Source organism: Hetaerina americana, unplaced genomic scaffold, assembly GCF_022747635.1.
Source record: "Hetaerina americana unplaced genomic scaffold, ioHetAmer1.1.p SCAF_48, whole genome shotgun sequence".
Classification (NCBI taxonomy): Eukaryota; Metazoa; Arthropoda; class Insecta; order Odonata; family Calopterygidae; genus Hetaerina; species Hetaerina americana.
Window position 1 is genome coordinate 572,426 of NW_027287073.1, and position 22,537 is coordinate 594,962.

Sequence of the window (22,537 nt, forward strand, 5' to 3'; positions counted from 1 at the left end):
GTTTGTCATGGCCATATTTTATGAATATTTTGGTTATCCTCGTCCTTGTATGGCAAAACTACATTTTAACATTTCATGTTGTATTTCATGTATAGAAACATCTTTTAGACTTGTAGAAAGGGTGACAGTTTTTTCTTCTTAGTGTCACATGATTAAATCTCTAAGTTTGATTTTGAAATTTACCATTTGAAAAAACTCATTTTTTCAGTTTCTGAAAGTAGAAAAATCAGTCCAAGGATTTCTCTCCCCAAAAGTTTTTTTTATGCATACACGATAACTCTAAAGAATTTGTTATGCATCTCAAAGGCATCAGAAGGTATTATCAAGTCATATGAATATTCCTTTGTGGTTAATAGAATTTTACATCCCTGTCACCTTGTTATGGATTGGTTGGATAAAAGATATTTTTTTACCAGTTTAGGACCTCTATGTGATTTATACATGCACAGTCTGGTAATACTTTTGAGGTGTTCACATTAGCTGCCAGTTCTATGCTTAATTCTGCTGGAATTCCCACCATTTTAATGCATTATTGATATTTTTATGCTTTTTGCATATTTTTATTGCAGTCCTACTTATGTTTAAGGTTTTCAAAATAATGCTCAGATTCTCTCCTTATCTTTTAGAAATCCTTTGAAATGTTTTTTTCCAATAAATTGGTGAATTATTTGGTTTATTAATGTTTCCTGTATTTATCCTTAATGAATTCATAAGTGTCTGGCTGTCGGTTAACATTATTTTTCCGAAAGATGCCTATATTCTATTCAAGGTTTAGTTTCGCCAGTTATTTTTTGTGAAAATATTTTGCATACTCATGCTTGCTAATTTGTATATTTAATTTTGTGTTTTGGCAAAGACCTTTTCATATCTTTTCCATTAAATTTTTATTTATTTTTCAATTTCCTTGTTCCACCAATGGTGCTTGTCTTTTGAGCATTTCAGGTCATAACCTAAGGCTTCTTTAGCTGCTGGGTCATCTTATTCTTAAGTAAAATTATATCTTCTGTCTTGCTTGTATTAAACCTTTCTGTTGATAGTTGAATTTTCAACCAGCCTATTCCTACTTGAGCGTATCCAAAATTTGCTGCGCATAAGCAGTTTTTCTGAAATTGTTGAATATTAATCATTTTATCTTGCCACTAAGCTTGTTTAAGTTGCTAATGCATTTTAATGAAGGCTGCTAAGTAGATGCCAAGTGTCATTAACCAAGTTTTATTGCCATCTGTTCATATTAAAGTTGATTAAGGCCAGCCTTGTTTCATCTCAAGGTAATGGGATTTTTTTAGTGTGGTGTTACAGTGCTTGGCTGCAGGTTTAAACCGCAATGATGCCTTGGAATACTTGTTTAAAACACAAAATTTGTGGGTTTCTCTTAAACTGGTGTGTGACAAGGGGAACTCTCCCCTTATTTATATTCCCCTTGTCAATCTGCTACATGCTATTTAGTGCTCCATGCGAGGTAAGCCATGGAGGGTGGCCACTCATTCAGGGAAATCATGAAAAAGTCTGGAATTACTTATATTCTTCAAAATTTTGGGAAAAAATAGAGAAAAGGCTCTTATTTTTAAAGTCAGGAATTTGATGAATGAATTGATTATATGATATGAAAATTAGGAAATCCTGATGAGAAGAATGTTTCACTCAGCTGTGATATTAGTTTATTTTTGACGTTGGCTATTGTGCATGCAAGCTGTGGCCAAAAACCAAAACAATGGTTTCAGTCCGACTTCTGTAATACTGGTGGCATATGAAGTTATGAGGTTTAATTTTGGTACATAGGTTTCCTGATCAGTTTATCTCTTCATGTTTCGGAAGCTCACAGCAATAGTTAACGTGGATAGGCTTTCTAATGGCGAGAACCCAGAAATTTGTAGCAACCAACTGATGATGTTAGATCCATATAAAAATATGTGATCATATTTGAAATACTCCATAGAAAAATTGGGGAAAAGGATAGCACATTTATTGGGAATATTAGGGAAAAAATGATACATTAGAATCTATAGAAGTATAATGGCCTTCTTGTGCATCAAACTATTTTCTAGGACTGTGGTTTCTGATGCAAGTACATGATTATTTTTTTTAGTGTTGTGTAGTCGATTCAAGTACTTTTATTAGAAGTAGTTTCATGTTGGCTTTTCCTTCTTAATATGCTGTTTTCTATTCCCATAGGTTTCTCTTGGTTTGGGTCCACTTTTCAAAGACAATCCCACAAGGGTAATATCCGAATGTGGAATGGCGTGTTAAATTCCTCCTCATACCTCCACTCAACCAAATTCACATTTGATTGCATCCTCATTTCATGATCTTGTTTCAATCATGTTCAATAACCCATTTATGCTCATTTGTACCCTTGAAAAATTGACAAGCTGACTAATCTGGCAGACAGAGCTGCTTGCATGACCACTTCTATTGTGACTGGCATAATGGTAATTGGGATGGAATGGAATACCTAATTGCAAACTGGGGTTTTGATACTGAATTGCATAGAAAAATTTGCTTTCAACCTCCAAAATATTCTCCCAATATCTGATCATAGTTTTAGAATTAATCCATAAGATTGGAGCATGAATTGTCTCATGGCACAATCATCATAGAGAGTCATTTTCACTGATTAGATGTGTTTTGGAATGAAAAATGTTGCATATAATTGTGGACTCATAAAACATTTCCTTCTCCAAGCCTAAAATCCTCTTTCTACGTCCTCCTTCAGTTGATGATTTATTCTTGTCTTCATGCCATCCAGAAAGCCTCTCCTCTTCCCAGATTACTCCCTATTCTTCCCTTTATCACAGTCTACTACGTTCACAACTACCCCTCCATATCTGACAACATCAAATTATTCACCATCCACCGATTGACTACCGAAACAATGGAAATAAAAATATACCATTTCCATTGGTTGCATATCTATAGTGGTGCAAAGGTGTCAGCTGAGAGAACAGTGGAAAGGTTGCTATTATGCTTTTGAAATATCTTGTAGACTGAGGGTCTGGCCCAAGTCACTGGGAGGGAGGGTAGAGGAGAATGTTTTACAGCTTGCAGCAATATAAGGAGCAACTAGGATGAAATAAGTGATATCTACTCTCCTCTCAAAATTTCATTCACTCCCAGACTTCAGTTTTGTTTACTATGAGATCAGCAGATCTACATGCTTTTTTGCCATGCTTCAATTTCCTTGGTTTGCTTGATGGTTCTCAGAGTTCCCACGTATTGCACCATCAGAGTAAAAATCAGGAATTTTTTGAACTTATAATGTCAAAACTACTGGTTAATCACAAGGAAAATGACTAAAACATTTTCTTAGAGTCACTATTTAACTAAGAACATATATAACTACCTTTATCAGATTTCGTCCCGTGGGCTATTAAGAAAATTCCTACTGGCAGTCTCTATGCCTATGAATATGCTTATGTCTAAAGTACATAGCAACATACATGTAAGGCAATACCACAGTCGTGGAATTCCCTTACACGTATGTTGCTAGGTAGTTAGTTGCTTGTATTCACAGAAATATAAAATATGCTGTACTTTTTTGGAAAAAAGCAAGAAAGTTTTTCCAATAATGCCATGAAGACTGAATTACTTGTAGTGTGTAGTAATACTGCAGTAAATTTCTATATCTAATTATTAAAGGATATATATGCCCTTATATAAATACAATATTAACTTAGCATTTGACCAGAATCAATTCAAGAATTATAGCTGGATATGCGTGAGTGTCTAGCTAGAAACTAGAATAGAAAAGCCATACATAGAAAACCCAGAATTATATCAGAAGCTGTTGGCAGTTTGTTTTATTGTAACTGAATGGTGGGAGTGAAGAAGATAGAATGTAATGTAGTTTGTGTAGCATAGGATGAGCAACTGTGTTATTGAAGGATAAGAAATGAAATAAGCTGGCAGACAAGAAAAGGATGGAAGACTCCATGAATTTATGGGATGAAGCAGAGTACAGATAATTAATGCAGCCAATGGATTAGTGTGACTACATCACAAGGATAACCATGCCAGGCAGGATGAGAATGGGAAATTTGTGTTGAGAAAAAGGTGGAAAGAAGGTGATTCCATGCAGAAAATAAGTTTTTGAGATTTATGTTTTGCCATTGGATGAATTTTCATGTACGAATGTTTGTATTTAGCCAATAGGACTCATACCTTTCTTTGCCTATGAGTGCCTTTAAATTCACTGTAACTGCCTCACAAATATAATACGTCTGTGTCTTGTATTATCCTTTCCTTGTCCCCAATATAGTAGTGGGTAAAAGAGCACATAAGTGCCATCCCTTGGCAAATTAATTGGGTATTTTCTTGCGTGAATCCTTGTGGATTCCAAGGATGGTTACTCATGGGTGGTCCAGCGGTCAGGGCATTAGTCTCAAAAACTGAAGTTCTTTGGTTGGTTTCTCCAATTGGTAACTTTTTTCTGCATAGAACCCTATTCCTGATGACAATTTTCCTCTTAACCTTGTGTGCCATCCTTTTTATGTTTTCCCCACTCAATGATGATTCAATGAAACTGGTGGTTCGTAATGAATTGTGGAAAATTGAGAGATTTTTTGTCATTCTTCAAAAAAGAATCTCACATAGTTAAGTCGGTAACCATCAATTTAACCATGCATTCAAATTTGCTCAATAAGTGTTGAGAAAAAGTGTTTTAAGTATATACAACTTTGCTTCTCGTAGAAGAATTTTTATGATTCAATTTGCTTCAAAATGAGATTGTATCCTGAGTTTGCTTTGATAGAATTACATTCAATAATCAAATATGGTAAAAAATATGTCTTGATTCATGATAGTGCATTCAGAACTAGAGGTAACTGATCCATTGCCATTGGCTCTGAGTTAATTGTTTTGTGGACCACAAAATGGAAGCTTGATTGTATTTTTTATTCTCTTGGTGTGACCCCCTTTGTTATGCGTGTGTGTGTGTGTGTGTAAGGGGAAGTGTGAGATGATAGGTTGGGTGCTGCATCACATTCCTAACATAAGATAACTGAGTCAGTGCGTTCTGTTTGCAGTGCACGTATCCAAACACTGGTGCCCGCATAATGCTCTTCGTGGGTGGGCCGTGCTCTCAGGGGCCTGGCCAAGTGGTCAATGATGACCTACGTCAGCCGATCAGGTCCCACCATGACCTTCAGAAGGATGCTGCCAAGTACACGAAGAAGGCAACACGCCACTACGAGGCCCTTGCTGCACGAGCATCATCTTCGGGGCATGCCATTGACGTGTACTCATGTGCCCTTGATCAGACAGGACTACTAGAGATGAAGCAGTGCTGCAATGCCACAGGGTGAGTGAACTGTAATAAATCATTGTTCTCTCACTTTGTTTATAGAAGTGCAAAAAGAAATAATATTAAAATAAATAATAAAAAAAAATGTTCGGGAGATACCACAACAGTAACTTATAACGGAGTCATCCGCTAATGTGCATTTCAATGCAACAATTTCAGAGTGTAAAAATCATTCGCATTGACTGGGATTCGAACCCAGATCCCTCAATATTCGGTCGAGTGCTTTAGCCACTTAAGCTATCGAGGTGTCCTCTTAAACTCTGACATTTTGGGGCTTTTAAAGGAACAAGATATTGTGATGAAATACCATACATACAATGCCACTGGCATTAGCAGTCGTGCGCGACGTGCCACATTCCACGAGGTTAAAGCCAACTTTTGAACACTTAGGCTGTTTATACCTTGACAAATTCCGAAGAAACTGCGGGAGATGCCGCAACAGTAACTTATTACAATTTTTTGAGTTTAAGAGGATGCCTCGATAGCTTAACTGGCTAAAGCACTCGACTGGACATTGAGGGATCTGGGTTCGAATCCCGGTCAAGGCGAATGATTTTTTCACTCTGAAATTGTTGTAATGTTCAAGTTTTATCCTAGTGAATACTTGCCAGACTCTCAATTGCATTGTTAAACTACGTTGTTTTATTTTATTATTTACTGCCCGCTTATAATGTCAGTTTGCTAATATCATGCATCTTAAAAGTTATTTTATCAATAAATCACCTCTAAAGAAAGTAATTATTAATGGTAATCATGGAGGTGGTAGTTTAAAGTTAACTTTCTGTTGTCATCATTTCCCATTACCTAATAATTTCACAAATCCTGCAACCTCTAACTCCCATGGGTGAAAGGTTGCAGGATGCCCTACACAAGGGAAATTAACTGTACTATATTAAGCATCATTATGAATTTAAAATATGTCAAAACTCTTGCACAAAAACAAATGCTCAATTGACAATGTGAAGAAAAATGGCATTTATGAGATGTCTGGTGAATACCAAGGTAGTCTGAAAAGTTTCAGACCTCAGCGTGAAGATGCCGGTACTCTTTGAAAAAAGTTAGGGAAAGTGTTTGCGCGTGCTTTAAAAGGCACGTGTCAAAATATTTGCCATTTTGGACACTCAGTTGTTGCATGACAATCATTTGAATGAGTCGTGAGGTTTTGTGAAAATCGAAGTAATTGAGTATCAAAATGTCATTTAATATTTGTGTTTGAAAAGCAATATGCATGCACAAATTGAAGACAATTTGGACACTGTATGGGGAGCATCATTTGCAGCATCATTTTTATGGTGAAATTTTGGGAAGCTATATTTACAGGTGACTGCTTGGCTAATGATGAGCATTTGGGATGGCCAAAAACTACCGATAACATCGAAAAAGTCTACCAAATGGTACTGGACGACCATCGAATTAAGGCTAGAAAGATAGCAGAGGTTCTAGGCATATGGAAAGAGTGCATTTGTCAAATATTGACTGAAGAATCGGACGTGTAAGATATCTGGGCGTTGTGTGTGGAATTTTGTCTCTTTGGACCGAAAACGCATTCAAATGAACATTTCCAAGGCCCTTTTGGAGTGGTTTCAGCGAAGTGAGTAAGATTTTTTGCTTTGATTCATGGGTGTAGGTAAAACATGGATCCAGGAGTGCATTCTTTAGGAAAAAGAACAGTTAAAACAGTGGACTGTAAAGGGTGAGCGTGGTCTGAAAAAGGCAAAGACGGTTTCATTGGCCGGGAAGCTGATGGCGACTGTTTTTTGGGATAGTCATGGAATTTTGCATCAGTTATCTTCAAAAAGGTAAAAAATTAACTGGAGAGTATTACCCATCATCACTTGGCAAAAATGAAACTTGCAGAAATTGCAACAAAATACTACATTTGAAGAAGAAGTCAGTGCTTTTCCATCTGGAAAACATCAGGTCATGTTTCAGTGGTCGCATTGGCTAAAATTCACGAGTTGCACTTAGAATTGGTGGATCACTCACTGTATTCACCAGATCTGGCCCTCAGTGACTCTTTCCTGTTATGTAGCCTTGTAAGTTTCATTTAGAGGACAGATTTTAATGTGATAAGGAGGTTACCCCATGCATGAATTTTGTGGAGAAAGAAGCCAACTATTATTTGGAAGGGTTAAAAAAGTGAAGAGCATAGCTGGAAAAAGAGTATAAACTTAAAAGGAGACTATGTTTAAAATTAAAAATAAAATGAAGAAAAAAATGTCTCGTTTATTTCATAGTTCAGAAACTTTTCAGACTACCCTCATACATCATCATATAGCTAGGAACTTTTTCTCCTGAACAAAAAAAACATGACAAGTGCTCCATCTAAGGAAACATTATCTTAATCTCAGGAAAACCAGGAGAGACTTAATACTTTCTAGATGATTTAGTGCTTGAGGACACTGCTCAGGTAAAACCAAGACATTATCATTGCATGAATAAGATTTTTTCAATTCTTAACTGTCAGCTGGCAAACCTAGTCCCTATCTCATTCCATTCTTCCTCATCCGTAAATCATCTGTCTTCCCCTCCCATTCATCCACTTATTCCTCCCTCTCTCCCCCTGATTTAAAAGTGTATGTACTATTGGCTCTTGGTCTCACATTGTGCCTGAAAATGATAAGGTAACATTGAATCTGTGAGAAAAATCAAATTTTTGGAGTGGAAAATGAAATGATGTAGTAATTCATTGTGTTCAATTTCAAAACATCATGCCGGGATCTTCACTATTCAATTTAATCTTTAATTTATCCCCGGAAACTTTTTATGCTCAATTTTTTATAGTCACTCCTGGAGTGGCTGACTCATCAAGTACACAGGCAAAAAAAGAGGGTAAATGTTCTGGCTGGATATTGAGTGGTACCTCTTCATGTTTTGAAGGGGCATTTATACATGTTCTGTGAAACCATGTGTGTACATTCCCTCACCATGCCATCGTGTTGTATTTTTCTTCACTTGTCTTAATGGGTCAATCTCAAGCAGTGGCGGTTGGGTTCCAGATACCTCAAGATATGTTGATGCTGTGTTATCCTCCCCTCTCCCTCTATCATTATCACTCATTCTTTCCCTCAATCGTGCATTCAGGGGCCACATGGTCATGGGAGACTCATTCAACTCAACCCTCTTCAAGCAGACATTCCAGCGTGTGTTTGCTCGTGATCAGAAGGGCGAATTCAAGATGGCTTTCAATGGTTCACTTGAAGTCAAAGCCTCCAGGGAATTGAAAGGTATAATTTTCTTGGTGATTGGACTGTGGGAAAAAGGAAAATTCAGTTCTCAGTAAATATTTTCGGTATCAGGACAAGTGTCAATACCTCAAATTGAGATTCTTTTCATCAACTCAGAAATAACTTTTTGAGAGTGATACCAGACTTTTTCTGTTAACAGAAATGTTTCTCAGGGTATTATTTTAGTATCTCTATGAAATTAGTTGTTTACTTATTTAGAGAGTGGTTGGTGCCACCTTATAGACCTGGTGTGGGGATGAGACCAGTTATATTGCCCATCAGAAGATACTTCATTACTTGGAGAGTACTTACTGACGGTGGTGAATCTCTCAAATTGTATCTTTTGAACAGATCATTATTTTTCTGTGGCTTGAATTTGCATGTCAGCCGCCGTGGGGTGCATTTCTAATTCCATTGAGCAGAATTGTTTGGATATTTATTCATGACTGAGCATTCAGAGCACATTGACTGTTGATATAGTCTTTCACCATTATACCCAGTAGAATATTCCCCATGCAGCAATTTAAAATGTTTATACCAGATTTAAGGAGTTAGCTGCTCACTTCACGTATTTCACATGATATCTTAGAATGTTATGCACATTGAAATTATTAACTAAGTTAAATTCATCCCATGGTAATTGGAATCCATCAATATACTGTCCACTGGCTTACTGTCTGAATTTACTTCTAGGAGAATACTTTTTAATGGCTAATCAGTTGATGAGTGCACATCCATCCATATGTGATTTGGGTTGTTGCTTGTGGTTGATGTCCCAATAAATGCCACAGTGTGGTCACCTTCCTGGCATCCTCCTCCGTTGGGCTCCAGAGGAAGTTGGTGTCACCTCTCTCTCTCTCTTTTCCTCTAGTCTCTGGAGCCATAGGGCCTTGCGTGTCACTCAACGTCAAGAGTGGATGTGTGTCGGACCAAGAAATTGGCATCGGCAACACATGCCAGTGGAAGTTCTGCACCTTCAACCCGAGTACCACATGTGCCTTCTTCTTTGAAGTTGTGAATCAGGTGAGTAAATGCAGCTAGTGTTGCAAATGCAGTGAAATGCATGCGTCATGACTGAGGTGGAGCACCTGGGATGAAATGGTTGCTGATGATGAGGTGCTCTTTGCAGTGACACCCATTATCAGGTTAGCAGTTGGTGAAATGGGAAAATATCTCAAGTTCTCATTTTGCATCATGGTTCTGTTCCAGAAAAGTGAGGAAAGTGTCGTCTATGATCAGACTGACAGCCTGTAGGGCTAATACGTCACTTGTATAATAATAATAATTTTATTTCCCCAATTGACAAGTGCATAGAATGGTACAGAATATCATACAATTATGTAATCGTATAGGGTACGTCAAGAAGTACAGTAACTGGATTACTAGCCAGAGAAAAGAAAAATAAAATAAAATTACACCTACACACATAGTTAAGGATTTACACATTATAAAATTCAGAATTACCCAGAATTGAAGTAGTCGTTCACACTGTAAAAAAATTTTTCATTTAAGTACATAAATAACTTATTTTTAAAAATAGAGAGTGATTTCTCATTTTTTAAACTAATGGGAAGCCTGTTGAATATTTGGATGCACAGAGAACGAGGTCCCTTGGACATCATTGTCATGCTAGCAGTCACTACACACAGATGATTTCTTGTCCTAGTCCCATAGGCGTGTGTGCCATTATTTGATGGGAATAGATGCCTGTTCTTTTTTACAAAAATTATCGAATTATAAATAAAAACACCAGGGACTGTTAAGATGCCAAGGCTTTGAAAGAGAGGTCTGCAGTGGGCTCTATAGGGATTATTGCGCATGGACCTAAGCAATTTGTATCAGAAATCCTTTGAAGATTTGATGACTCTAGGTAAAGCCATTATTCAAGACATGGGCATGTGGTGCTATGGGAATAACCTTATTCTCAATTGTATGACAGGGTGTAATAACAGACAGCTGGTGTTACAAGATCTGTTAAAGTTCTGAGGTATCCAGGGTTTTTCTTGGGACAGCGAGTAGATGGAGAGATGTGATTGAGATTAAAATACGTATGTGGGCTCTCTTTATGAATACAAGATGTAGATATCTGCAATGTACAGTACACAGGGTTTATTTGTCTGGTGCTAGAATGAAAGATTTTTTAATACTTTAAATTGTATCTTTTAATGTACAAGTACTGCAAAATTATCCATTTTTGTGGTTTCAAACCAATCAAAATTTTTCATCAACTTGTAATCAGCCCTCAAAGGAAAAAATAAACTTGAAAATTGGATTCTCAAAACTTGCACAGCTCAACCCAAAAGTTGGTATTTTTATCAGAAGATCTGATGGACATTGTATGTGTATGTGTGGCATTCACCTGATTGTCAACCTTTTTGGCATGCATCCTGATTAAAGTTCACTAAAATGACCTAAAAATAAAAACTAAAATGACCTTTTTAATTTTATTGTATTCAATGCAGAAAATTAGTCCTGCTTGCTACCAAAGTAGATTAAATACCCAGGGGCTAATGAGATATAGAAAATATTTGAGGAGGAATCGGAATATTATGAAAAGTATGAAACTTGAATTTCAAATAGTGGATTTGCACTGAATAATGTGAAAACTTTCATTCTCATGTTCCAAGATTACTTAGGAAAGGTTTTTTAAATATAAAAATTTGAAAGTACGCAAATCAAAAATCTAAAAAAAAGCTGAATGCATGAATTCTGAAGAGGATAAAGTCCACTGGGTGAATAGTGGCTTGGGAGACTTTAAGAGATTTCAAAAAAATTGTCGTACAGGATGAATATCTATCCAATCATATTTGTCTTGCTCACAGGCAAATGTGCACCTATTTGCATTGTAGTTTAGAAAATATGAAGCATTTTAAAACCAATGCTTCTGTTTGTATGCATCATAAAACTTGGTGATGCTTGTACAGAATTTACTTTATGGGGAAAGTGTTCATTATCCAAAAATTTACTTGCTATAGGGGAGAAAGCCAGTAGCCAAGGACATGCACAAGAGTAATTGCAATCACTTTCATTCATTTACAGAACAATTAAGTTTTCCATGCGTAATATTTGATACATGACCCAGGTTTCAATGTTCAAGGGTGAGAACTATTCACATTTTATCGTATCATTAATGCATAAAATTTTATCTAAGCCAAAGATAGTGGTGTAATTGTTTTTATAAAATTGCTGATTTAACATGGGATGATCAAAACTTGTTTATTTTTTAATTTTTACCCGTAGTCTATGACAACAATATCCTTTTTTTTTCTAAAACCTTCTTTGGTCTCAAAGTTGCAAGTCTAACTTATGTTATCAATTCCCCACATACTTTCATTCCTGCTTCCCGTCCTTCCAGTATGCCTATTACCATATTTTTAAGTATGGGTACATTAGAAAACAGGTGATCATCGGCAACACTGTGCTTGACTATCACTCTCCATGTTTATTTTATATCCAATACCTATATATTTCCACAAGTCTACAGGTTTTGAATAAGCTGCCTATGTATAGACCTGCATATACTTCATCCAATAGCTTCATGAAAACTTGAAAAAAAAATACTATGCTTAAACATATTATATTTTATTTTCAACCATTTATCTCATTACTGCATGGCATCACATGCATCCCTACCCTTTCTGAACCCAAACTTATCTTCCTCTAAGTAATTATTTGCCCTATTCTCCATCTTTTTGTGAATGAATTTTAATATGTACTACTATATACTTCCCCTGTCCTCAACATTGCCCTGACATTCATCTACATAATACCCCGCAATCCGCCACAAGGGCGTGTGGCGGGGGGTGTTAGGTCACCAACCGTAAAAAGGAACAATACCACATGCAAAACGACGACATGGAAAATTACACCCACAGCAGTGCAGACACTCATGCAAAAATCCCTTCATCCAACACTCATGCAAACACATATGCCATAAATCAACAAACAACTGCACCCCAGGATGCAGCACCAAAGCCATCGAACCACACGCAAGCCCACAAAACAGTCTACCCCCCATGGAGACTGTGAAAGGCAGGGAATGCGACCCAAGGTTGCAGGTAGCGGGAATATCCCCCCGCAGAGAGGGACAAGGGATTGAAAGGGTGAATTTATTCCAAGTCCCTTTTCTAACAGTTGTGGCTCCTCTTTATGCATCTTCTTTTTTGCCACTGCTATCACTTCATCTATGCAAGAATGTGAAATGACAACTACAGAAAGTTAACCTCCTTCCCAATTTCATGCATGACACCTGCTGTAGTGGGTTGAGTCACATAGTTGCCAGGACTCATTTTCATGTATGGTTACAAAATGATTTTGTAGGGTAATAAATTGTGATGATTACCCATTACCTTCCTGAGTAGTATTTTCAATGTGATCCTGTCACTTCAAACGGCTGTCCATCGGGTGTCACATACATTTACAGCTGCCTCACAAAGGTATAGAGTCTGCATGGGCTACCATTTGTCTGGTTCCTATCCTTCAATCCATTGGTGGACCTATTAGGAGTAATAACTGTTGCTCCTTCAAAAGAACTCTAGGAGTCGTCAGATAGGAGTCCTTTCGCTGTATTAAGATTTTAATCCATGAAAATCAAGTCTAATAAAAATGTGATTTTTGGTACCTAAATGAAATCAGAAAAAGTCTTTTCAAGGGAAGGAATTTTTCTCTGCAAGTCTCTTATCTATGAGAGTATGTCCGAACAAACTTTTTAATGTCGAGATTTTGTTTGTTTAACTGTTGTTTGTTATCTCTTTGATAAAAGGCTAATCATTAAGGATTATATGGAAGAAGGGACTATGAAGTCTCAATCTTGCCCCAATAAAGTCATCCCATATCGTTATTACCTTTAGTTGAGATTTTGTATAGCTTTATTATTTTTGTGATGGTGCCTGAGGTTATTAATTTGTTTATCTCTCTCTGCCAACAGCACACAGCACCAATTCCTCAAGGTGGTCGTGGTTGCATCCAGTTCATCACGCAGTATCAACATTCGAGTGGCCAGCGGCGCATAAGGGTCACCACAATTGCCAGAAAGTAAGTGTCCCACTCCCTTGTGTTACCCCTTTTCCTATGCAACATTCTTGGAAACAAAGCCACTGGAATACTAATGTGTACAAAGGTGACCTCTTTCCTTAAGTAAGAGCCAGAAAGGATTAGAAGGACTAGGATTTTGGCCCCTGAAAATGGCCAAAGCCTTAGAGCATGAACCCCAGTGAAGGATACAATAGGCTATGTGAGAATAAAATTCTCAATAGTGTAGTGCACAGAGAACATCTACTGTAACTGTGGATCTAATGGACCTTATTAAGGCAGGCTGAGCTTAACTTATTTTTTAAAGCATTTATGTGTTCATCCCAAAAGATTTTAAAACTGATATTGACACTTACAAATTTGGTATTTTGTACCTGTGGGATCCCCTTCCCATTCACTTCAATAGAAAGTACTTTGCTTTTTTAATTTTTATTTGCAAAGTGTATTAGGTGAAACTTTTCTGTATTCAAATCTGGGAAATTATTATGACACCAGGAAAGTAAGGTGTGACAAACCACTTTACACTTAACTGTCAATTCATCAAAAGCATGTGATATAAGGATAATGTTGGCATATGAATTATGTTTAAAAAGTAATCATAATTTTGTAATCTCACATAGTGTATCATGATTTCATCAATAAGGAGTATTACTTAAAAGTTTAATGGCATTTATGTGAAACAATACAAAAGAAATACCTGTATTAATGGTGAAACAATTCATGGATTTTGCACCATGATAATGGGTCTTTGCGTCACTTCACTGCTTGTTTGTGAAAACTTGGCCAAAAACAGCAGTGTAATGATGTCCCAGCCTCCATATTCACCAGACATGGACCAGTGTGACTTTTTTCTGTACACAAAAATGAAACTTTAATGGGCCTTTACAAGCGTAGATAAGATTAAAGGCATCACGGAGAGAGGTGAAATCTATACCTAAGATCAAGTCCAACGAACAAGTTTTTTGTGGAGTAGAAGAAAGCACTAGCACAAGTGTATAATAATAATAATAATATTTATTCGTCCAAGAGAGACAGTGCATAGTAATAATACTGGCAAGTGCATAGGATTTGTCAAGTACAAGATTTACAAAAATAGAAATTATTACAAAAATAAGAAATATTACAAAATTAGAAAATGCTACAAATTTATAAATTAGGCCTCAGGTATTCTTTTACACTATAATAACACTTTTCAATGAGCAATTCACGAACCATTTTCTTAAACACAGTTACACGTCCTTCTCTTTTTATACATTCAGGTAGATTATTATATAGTTTTATACTCATAGACTTGGGGCCAAGGAGGCAAGGTTAAATTAGTTGACCTCACATGTAGGTTGTAGTTTTGTCTCGTATTATATAAGTGGATGCTGTTATTAGTTTCAAAGTCAGCGCTATGCAATTAACAAGTATTACACATTGATAAATATGTACACAAGGTACAGTTAACAATTTTAACCTTTTAAAAAGAGGTTGACAGTGAGCATAATATTTTTCATTACACATAACTCTCAACATCTTTTTCTGTAACTTCAGGATACTGAGAAGGTGAGAGGGTAGTCCCCACAGTACAATTCCATATGAAATTCTTGAGTGGAATAATCCAAAATATAATGTCATCAGTACATTTTGGCTTACAGAGTGTTTTAATATAGATAGTAAGTAGAACACAGAATTTAATTTTTTAATTAGGTTCAGAACATGGAGATTCCATTTCAAGTTACTATCTATATGAATTCCTAGGAACTTAAAATAATTTACTGTGTTTAAGTTACTACCATATGTTATTAAAGAGTTAGTGTCAATTATGCTGTGTGAAGACGAGAAGACCATTGCTTGAGTTTTTTCAACATTAAGGAGCAAGCTGTTTCCTTCGCACCATGTAGACATACATTTCATCAGCAAGTCACCTGCCACAGCCCAGTTTATAATGTCTAATACTACTTTGAAGGGGATAACATTAATAAAGACAAATAAGAAAGTCTTTCCAAGTACCTTAAATTCCTGTTATTTATTGAATACACCTCAAATATTAATTGTTTTGGCTGAACTCTCCAAAGACAAAAGATAAATGTTGTTATTACTTTTGATCTTTTATAGTAAATTATGATATCGTTGCATGATACTGTAAAGAGTTAATGGTTTCATTTTTAAAATAACTGAAACAAAAGGGTTTGTCTAAGCAACTTACTCAGTTTGAATGAATTTATTTGTTAAAATGTGATCAGAGTGGTTTGAATGTTTATTTGAATAATGACAACTGCCAGTTCTGGCTCAAGTTTCCCTTTCGCTGCCCTTTACCACATCCTCTCAGTGTTCTGCCATCAGTTCATTGGTATGTAGTGGTACCTCCATCCATCAACTATCAGTAACTGTATTGTGGAGTTTGTCTCCTGCTAACTGTCAAAATTACTCCATATGAAGCAGAATGTGACGTTGCTCTCCTGAACACGCTCTATCTCTTGGTTGCAGCTGGGCAGATGCAAGTGCCAACCACATGCACATCAGTGCAGGCTTTGATCAGGAGGCAGCAGCAGTGCTGATGGCTCGGATGGTGGTTTACAGGGCAGAGACAACAGATGATGGGCCTGACGTCCTTAGGTGGGTCGACCGGCAACTCATTCGCTTGGTAAGTACAATCCTCACCTGGAAAAATTGGCACCGACATGTAGAAGCATCATTCCCTAGTGCTCACAAGAGAGAGAATTAAATGACATAGTTTTGTTTCCGTGACAGAAACTCTGCATCTTCAAAGGACAAAAATGGTAGATTATTGATTATCAATTTTTCTATGTGAATGTCATGTGTAAATAATTATGTATTTTTATGTAATTAATTGATATGATGACAAGAAATGGTTTGCAAGTGCTCATTACTATCAATTTTGAAGGGGATAAGTAAAAATTCTGTAGGTGCACTACAGCTAGTGCAATTCTTACGAACTGTAAATTTTTGTTTTATGTAAGTATTTTAACCTACTGTTCTAACGAACAGCAAGTTTTGTGTGGAAGCCCTTGAAAGGTTACGGAAAAAATTTTAACACGTTAGGAAGGAGACCCATGGCAATGCACTTTGCCATACAGTCAGACTTCTTTCTAAGAATAAAAAGGAACTTTGGAATGCTGGGCAACTTCAGAGAGGCCATTGCTGGGTGTCTGAACAAAGTCCTTTGATACCTTCCAGGTAGCGTTCTGTGACTGCCGGAGGTGCTGGCATCAGTGTGTCGATGCGCAAGGGTGCTATTTTAAAGAATTTTAGTAATTCATGCTTTAATCTGCAATCAATTTTTTTCCCTGATTTACTCTCCTTATTTTGGGGACAGATCCTCTGTATGATGTGAAGGAAATGCAAATTTGTCGTTAGGAGGGCCAATAAATGTTTGTAAAATTGAAAATAAACTTTCTGCAACCCCAGCAGATCTTATTTCTGTGGTCATTAGACTAAAATGTATTCACGTATGTTCTGATTTATGATATGTGTAAATTAATGTTTGATTACAGTGCCAGAAGTTTGGAGAATATGCTAAAGATGATCCCAACAGCTTCCGTTTGGCAGAAAACTTCAGCTTATACCCGCAGTTCATGTACCATCTCCGAAGATCTCAGTTTCTTCAAGTGTTTAACAACAGTCCAGATGAAACTTCGTTTTACAGGTAATGCAGGTGGTTATAGCCCTCTGAATGATTTCATGTCTGTAGAAGTAAGTGGGTTTCCGCAGTGAAATGCTGATTGCCTCCTGCTATTTCATGGCATAAAATACTCAGCACATCTTATATTCTATCCTTGATACCATCTTCTTGACTTATTGCATCAGAGAGTGGAGAATGTCTTCTTTTTAAAAAAATGTCTTTTGTTTGCTCAATTTATTTTAATAGCTCAGTGAATAGTCATATTTGATATATTTGACAATATTTATTTTGAAACTATAAAAATTGATCCAAAGTCACCGTGCTCTCATTTATGTTAAAATTAGTAGAACTATGAAGTATTTTAATATTTCAACCTTAAGGTCAATATTTGATTGCAATTTATTTTTGTCATTGGGTACCTCTGTATGTGTCCAAGGATTTCTAAAATTTATTTCCACATTTCTCAATCAATAACCATGGTTCCTATTTATGGCCCAGCTCAACTTAGGGCATAAGCATTTATTCTTTCTTTTTCATTTGACCTAAATGTTTGTTTTTTGTGAAATGAATACTTCAATGTGTTTGGTGTTCATTGTTTCTTAGCCCTTGCTTTCAATGTATTTTCCTCTTCTCTTTTTCCCTCCTCTGCATTGCTGAGAAATGCTTGCCTGGCACTTACGTGGGCTTAGATTATTTAGTTATGATTGCTGGTTGATCATTAAATTCTATTTATATTTTGTTGGGGGTTTTGAGCCACAGCTCAAACTATTTTTTATGGAGTGAGATTGGCATTTTAAATATCATGAATTATTTTTAAAAGAGGACTATTCTGTGGTCTGTTTAATTTTTTTCAGTATTACATTTAATTTGCATTTTTGAGCTTTGCATAAATAATTATTTGATTTCCTTCTTTTGTTTGGTTGAGATTAATCGTACTCTGATTTTATAGAGCTACTGTGTTAATACCAATGTTTGACCATTTTAAGATGTATTGTACTATTAATGGAATGACAGAGTTTGAGCAAAATGTAAAATAACGTGTTGACCTTTTATTCCTGAAAAACTTAAGAAAATATATCAAAAAGTTTCTTTATTTTCTATGCTCTCCGTTTTGGGAACATTCATATGTTAATATTTTATGGTACAAAATACTTTGTTTCTCGTTGCTTGTAAGTTATGGCCAGAGTAAGGAGATCTGAATTAGAGATGGCCAGTGTCATATAATATGACTGATTCGTTCTGCTTGGATAGTGATGTCATTGGCTCTGTGGTATACTAGCTTGCCAGCCCAAACTCTCCTGTCATTCCCTAGCCAACCCACTAACCTTTGTGAAAAATTTAAATAACTGTATTCAAAGCATGGAAGACTGCAATCACCAATAAATACCTAATAGTTATTTTTGGAATGGTGTAAACATTTACAAGCATCTCCATTGATGAGGCTGAGGTTACAAGGACAGCATGGATAGAGGGGTTCTTAATGCCCTTCTGGACATGTTTAATGTTTTTTCAATGTTCCTATCCTATTTCTTATGGAATGAAAAGTTTTAAGAGCAAACCAAAGTTCTAGCCTGGGATCATATCCCTTGCTGGTCCTAGGAAATCATCAAAGCCAGTGAAAAGCATCAAAACCAGTATGGAGAAATATGGATAGCACATACAGCATTTGGCCTCATTAAAACAGAGAATCTGTAGATATTTCTACGGCATCTGAACCAACTAAACACCTCCGTTCAATTCACAATTGAGTTAGAAGTACAGACTACTAGTCCTTGATGTCCTCATGACCAGAAAACCAGAGATGACAGCTTGGCACATTGCATTTAATGGATCAAACTGAAATGAATTTTTAAAGCAATGGCCATCCAAGAAATTTTTGTTTGAGCATTTGAAAATATATAAACCCATTCAAGAAAAAAATTAGCTCAATTAGTGCACCCTTCTTATATCCTTCAGTTCTCCAGTATATTCCTGCCGAGCATTTAATGGTTATATTTATATATATTTAAAGGCTTGGCCTTAAAATTATTAAATTGCTGTTAAAGCTAAACTAGAATGATTACATTATCACTGTGAATTTGCTTGCAGTGCATATAAGTGTTAGCGCTTATTTTCTAAAGTTATTTTATTGGTTCACATTTCATGGACTTAACAGGCACATGTTGATGCGGGAAGACATGACTCAGTCACTTGTCATGATCCAGCCCATCTTGTATAGCTATAGCTTTAATGGACCACCTGAGCCCGTGCTCCTGGACACAAGCAGCATCCAGCCTGATCGTATCCTACTCATGGACACATTCTTCCAGCTGCTCATCTTCCACGGCGAGGTGTGTACTACTCCATGCTCCATTATTGTGCCTTTCCAGCTCATGGTGCTTATATGACCTTCATAAGTATTCTTAATCAAATTTAATGTGAAAAAGATAAAAATTCGAATGTGCACATGATTTGAATACTCCATGCTCACAGAGTGTGGGTTTTTAGGCTACTCCCTCTTATCCTAATATGAATGCATTCTAATGTACACTACAATGTCACTTAAGCACACTTCTGTGTCTTACATGGATTCCCAGTCAATTAGAAATTTGTGTTTTGAGTTTAACCTAGTTGGGAGATGCCTGGATTAATATCTTTTAATGGATATTCCTGAGATTTATTTTATATTTCTTGAAAGCCTGAACAATCCCAAGTTTCAGTGATGATTGGGAAAGTAAAGTGATGGAAGGTGCATCTCATCGGAGGTGTAGGAGGGTCTTTTCTCTCTGTTTCTCCCACAAATCCATCCACTCGGATCATGAGAACCGCTGGAACGTGTGCCTGAGGTTTGGTTTTTCATATTCAACCGAAGGTGTATTTTGTATGGCATTGCTGTCCTTGAAAGAAGTCAGTGTAAAGTTAAGAGCAGCATTACTCCTTCTGTGTATGAACCCTTTAACCTTTAACTGAGCATTGGTTTTGTAACTCTTCTCCTCCCTGTCTTGCAGACAATTGCTCAGTGGAGGCAGCTGCGCTATCAGGACATGCCGGAGTATGAGAATTTCAAGCAGTTGCTACAGGCTCCAATCGATGATGCTCAGGAGATCTTGCAGACACGTTTCCCCATGCCCAGATACATTGACACAGAACAGGGAGGATCGCAGGTGAGTGCTCTTTATTTAAGGCCCTGCCATGCTTACGCAATACTATTTGGAGGATTCACTGGAAATGAATGATGCGTGTGTAAATCCATGTCTCCAGTTTTCTGGGAAAAACAGGTTTTTGTCAGGAATTTATTTTGTACTATATGGGATTGTAATTGGAATTGGGATAATACTTGGATATTCTTGCCAAAACAATACTCATCAACTTATTGTGGAGAATGTGTGTGGAAACATGTATGAAGTGTGAGTGTTTAGTATGAAATTAATTGTGTCCTCATCAATTCAAATATTTAATGTGAAGCCTTACTAGATGAGTTCAATGTAACAAAAAACCTCTCATATCTGGAATAATTCCCTTAATTGAAATGCTATTTACGAGTATGTCTCGTATGAACTTAAAGAAATTTCAATTAATAATTGGTATGAAAGTTATTTTTCATTACTATGTAATTTTGTGTTGAAACATTTGAAGCAGTAGCAGTCTTAGGTCAGTAGGTTGGTATTTTGAAAGGGAACCAATGGTTATGGATACATCTGAGCATATACTGAAGCTTAACACAATCCAATTTACATTAAAACAGTATGCATGCATGCCTAAGGCAAAATTCCAGTTTGCAAGTTTCAGATTTACTAGCATTTGAACTTAGTTATCTTCAAATACATTAAAAACCTCTAACCAATGACAATAGTACCATTTTTTTGTTTGACAGTAATTGACTACAATAATATTTTATTCTTTTAATTTCAGAAAGTTTTTATGTGTGCTCATGAAAAGATTCTACTTAGTCCATTTAATTAGAAAGATCCCCTTTTGTGTTATATTTTGAGTTAACCACCAATGACAACATATCTCAGCTGAAAAATAATGAAGTGAAATAGTTAAAGTTGGAAATCCATCAAAAAGTATCTTCAGAAGTTGAAGCCTGTTTAGGTATATAATATGCATTCATATTTATCATAAACAGGGTTTTAAACAAACAATAAAAGTATAATGTTTGAATTACCTTTTAATGGTTGTGCATATTGGTGTCTTATATGCTAGTAAATGGAGCATATGTTGCGCTTTTTGTTTAATATTTCAACAAGTAAAACATTGATAATTTCTTTCAGGCAAGATTCCTTCTGTCAAAGGTGAATCCATCGCAGACCCACAACAACATGTATGCATATGGTGGGGTAAGTATTTCCTCCCTACAGTGTAGTTGTACCCTAGGTATGCATTTTTGCTAATTTAAAGTAACCGTTTGTTCATTCTGCACTTAAAAAAAGCATAACCCATCAAATTTAAAAGATATAATCACACAATATTAGTTGGAATGATTTTTATTATACACAGTTGCCTTTGTTTGTCCTATATTTGTAGCATTTTGAGATCTTGTTGGTTAAACACCACGTCATTAGAAATCAGTAACATAGTAGATAACATTGGTCATGTTTATTCATTTTTCATTCTGGAAAGTGATGATATGAAAGTTCAACAAATGAAGAATTTTTGGTTGTTGGAATGGAGCATCCAAAATAGAAATAAGTGTTGCAATTTTGTACCCCGTGCAGAAAATAGGGAATTGGATATTTGTAGAAAATGCTATTTGTGGTTGCTGGAAAAGTAATATCACAGATGTTAACTTTGCAAAGTCAACGCTGTTAATTGTGCTGCTTGAACTGAAATACTCAACTTGCAGTGGAGTAGACTTGATTTCCCAGTGCCAAGTGACTTGTGGGAAGCTATTTGTAAATCTTGAGTCTGCTTCTCTTCGATCTTGGAAGTAGGGTGTTATTGATTTTAGTAATTGTGAAGATATTTAGCTTCAAGGTGTGTAGTAGGGTCGCCAGCCCATTGCCTTTCACTGCAGTGTGTAGGTAGCTGATTTTGAGGTACAGTAAGTAGCAGCTTTGATCTGGGGAAGTGCTGGGGGATTGCGATGCACCTTAGAAGTGAATAGGCCTCTGTTAAAAGGAGTTTTGCCTTCATGCATCATTCCATACCACGTTGCACCAAAATTTTACCCTTGATCTAACAGACTTGGATGAAAATTGGAGGGTACATATGTTTCAAGAAAAAATGGCGATTTTAGGCATGTTGTGAAAGTCTGAATAACAGCTGAATGGTGTCCATTTTTTTAAAATGGCAATTTTCATGTGCATGAAGTTTTCCTTGCCTTGGACTGAAATTTTTTAAGTAATAAGTCACTCAGTGCAGGATGTCATT

The 22,537-nt window shown here is 36.3% G+C and overlaps 1 protein-coding gene across 4 annotated transcripts in view; it reads left to right on the plus strand.

Annotated features, from left to right (window-relative positions):
* The window catches only part of Sec23 (transport protein Sec23), a 34,838-nt gene that overhangs the window by 6,009 nt on the left and 6,292 nt on the right, over nt 1-22,537 (plus strand). For 2 of the 4 annotated variants that reach the window (XM_071591491.1, XM_071591492.1), the window contains exons 7-16: nt 2,173-2,217; nt 5,022-5,296; nt 8,384-8,526; nt 9,398-9,549; nt 13,454-13,560; nt 16,030-16,186; nt 17,058-17,209; nt 19,341-19,515; nt 20,173-20,328; nt 21,439-21,504. In XM_071591491.1, coding sequence (XP_071447592.1) covers nt 2,173-2,217; nt 5,022-5,296; nt 8,384-8,526; nt 9,398-9,549; nt 13,454-13,560; nt 16,030-16,186; nt 17,058-17,209; nt 19,341-19,515; nt 20,173-20,328; nt 21,439-21,504 — 1,428 coding nt within the window. The remainder of the gene's footprint in view (nt 1-2,172; nt 2,218-5,021; nt 5,297-8,383; nt 8,527-9,397; nt 9,550-13,453; nt 13,561-16,029; nt 16,187-17,057; nt 17,210-19,340; nt 19,516-20,172; nt 20,329-21,438; nt 21,505-22,537) is intronic. The other 2 variants (XM_071591493.1, XM_071591494.1) reach the window with 1 other exon arrangement.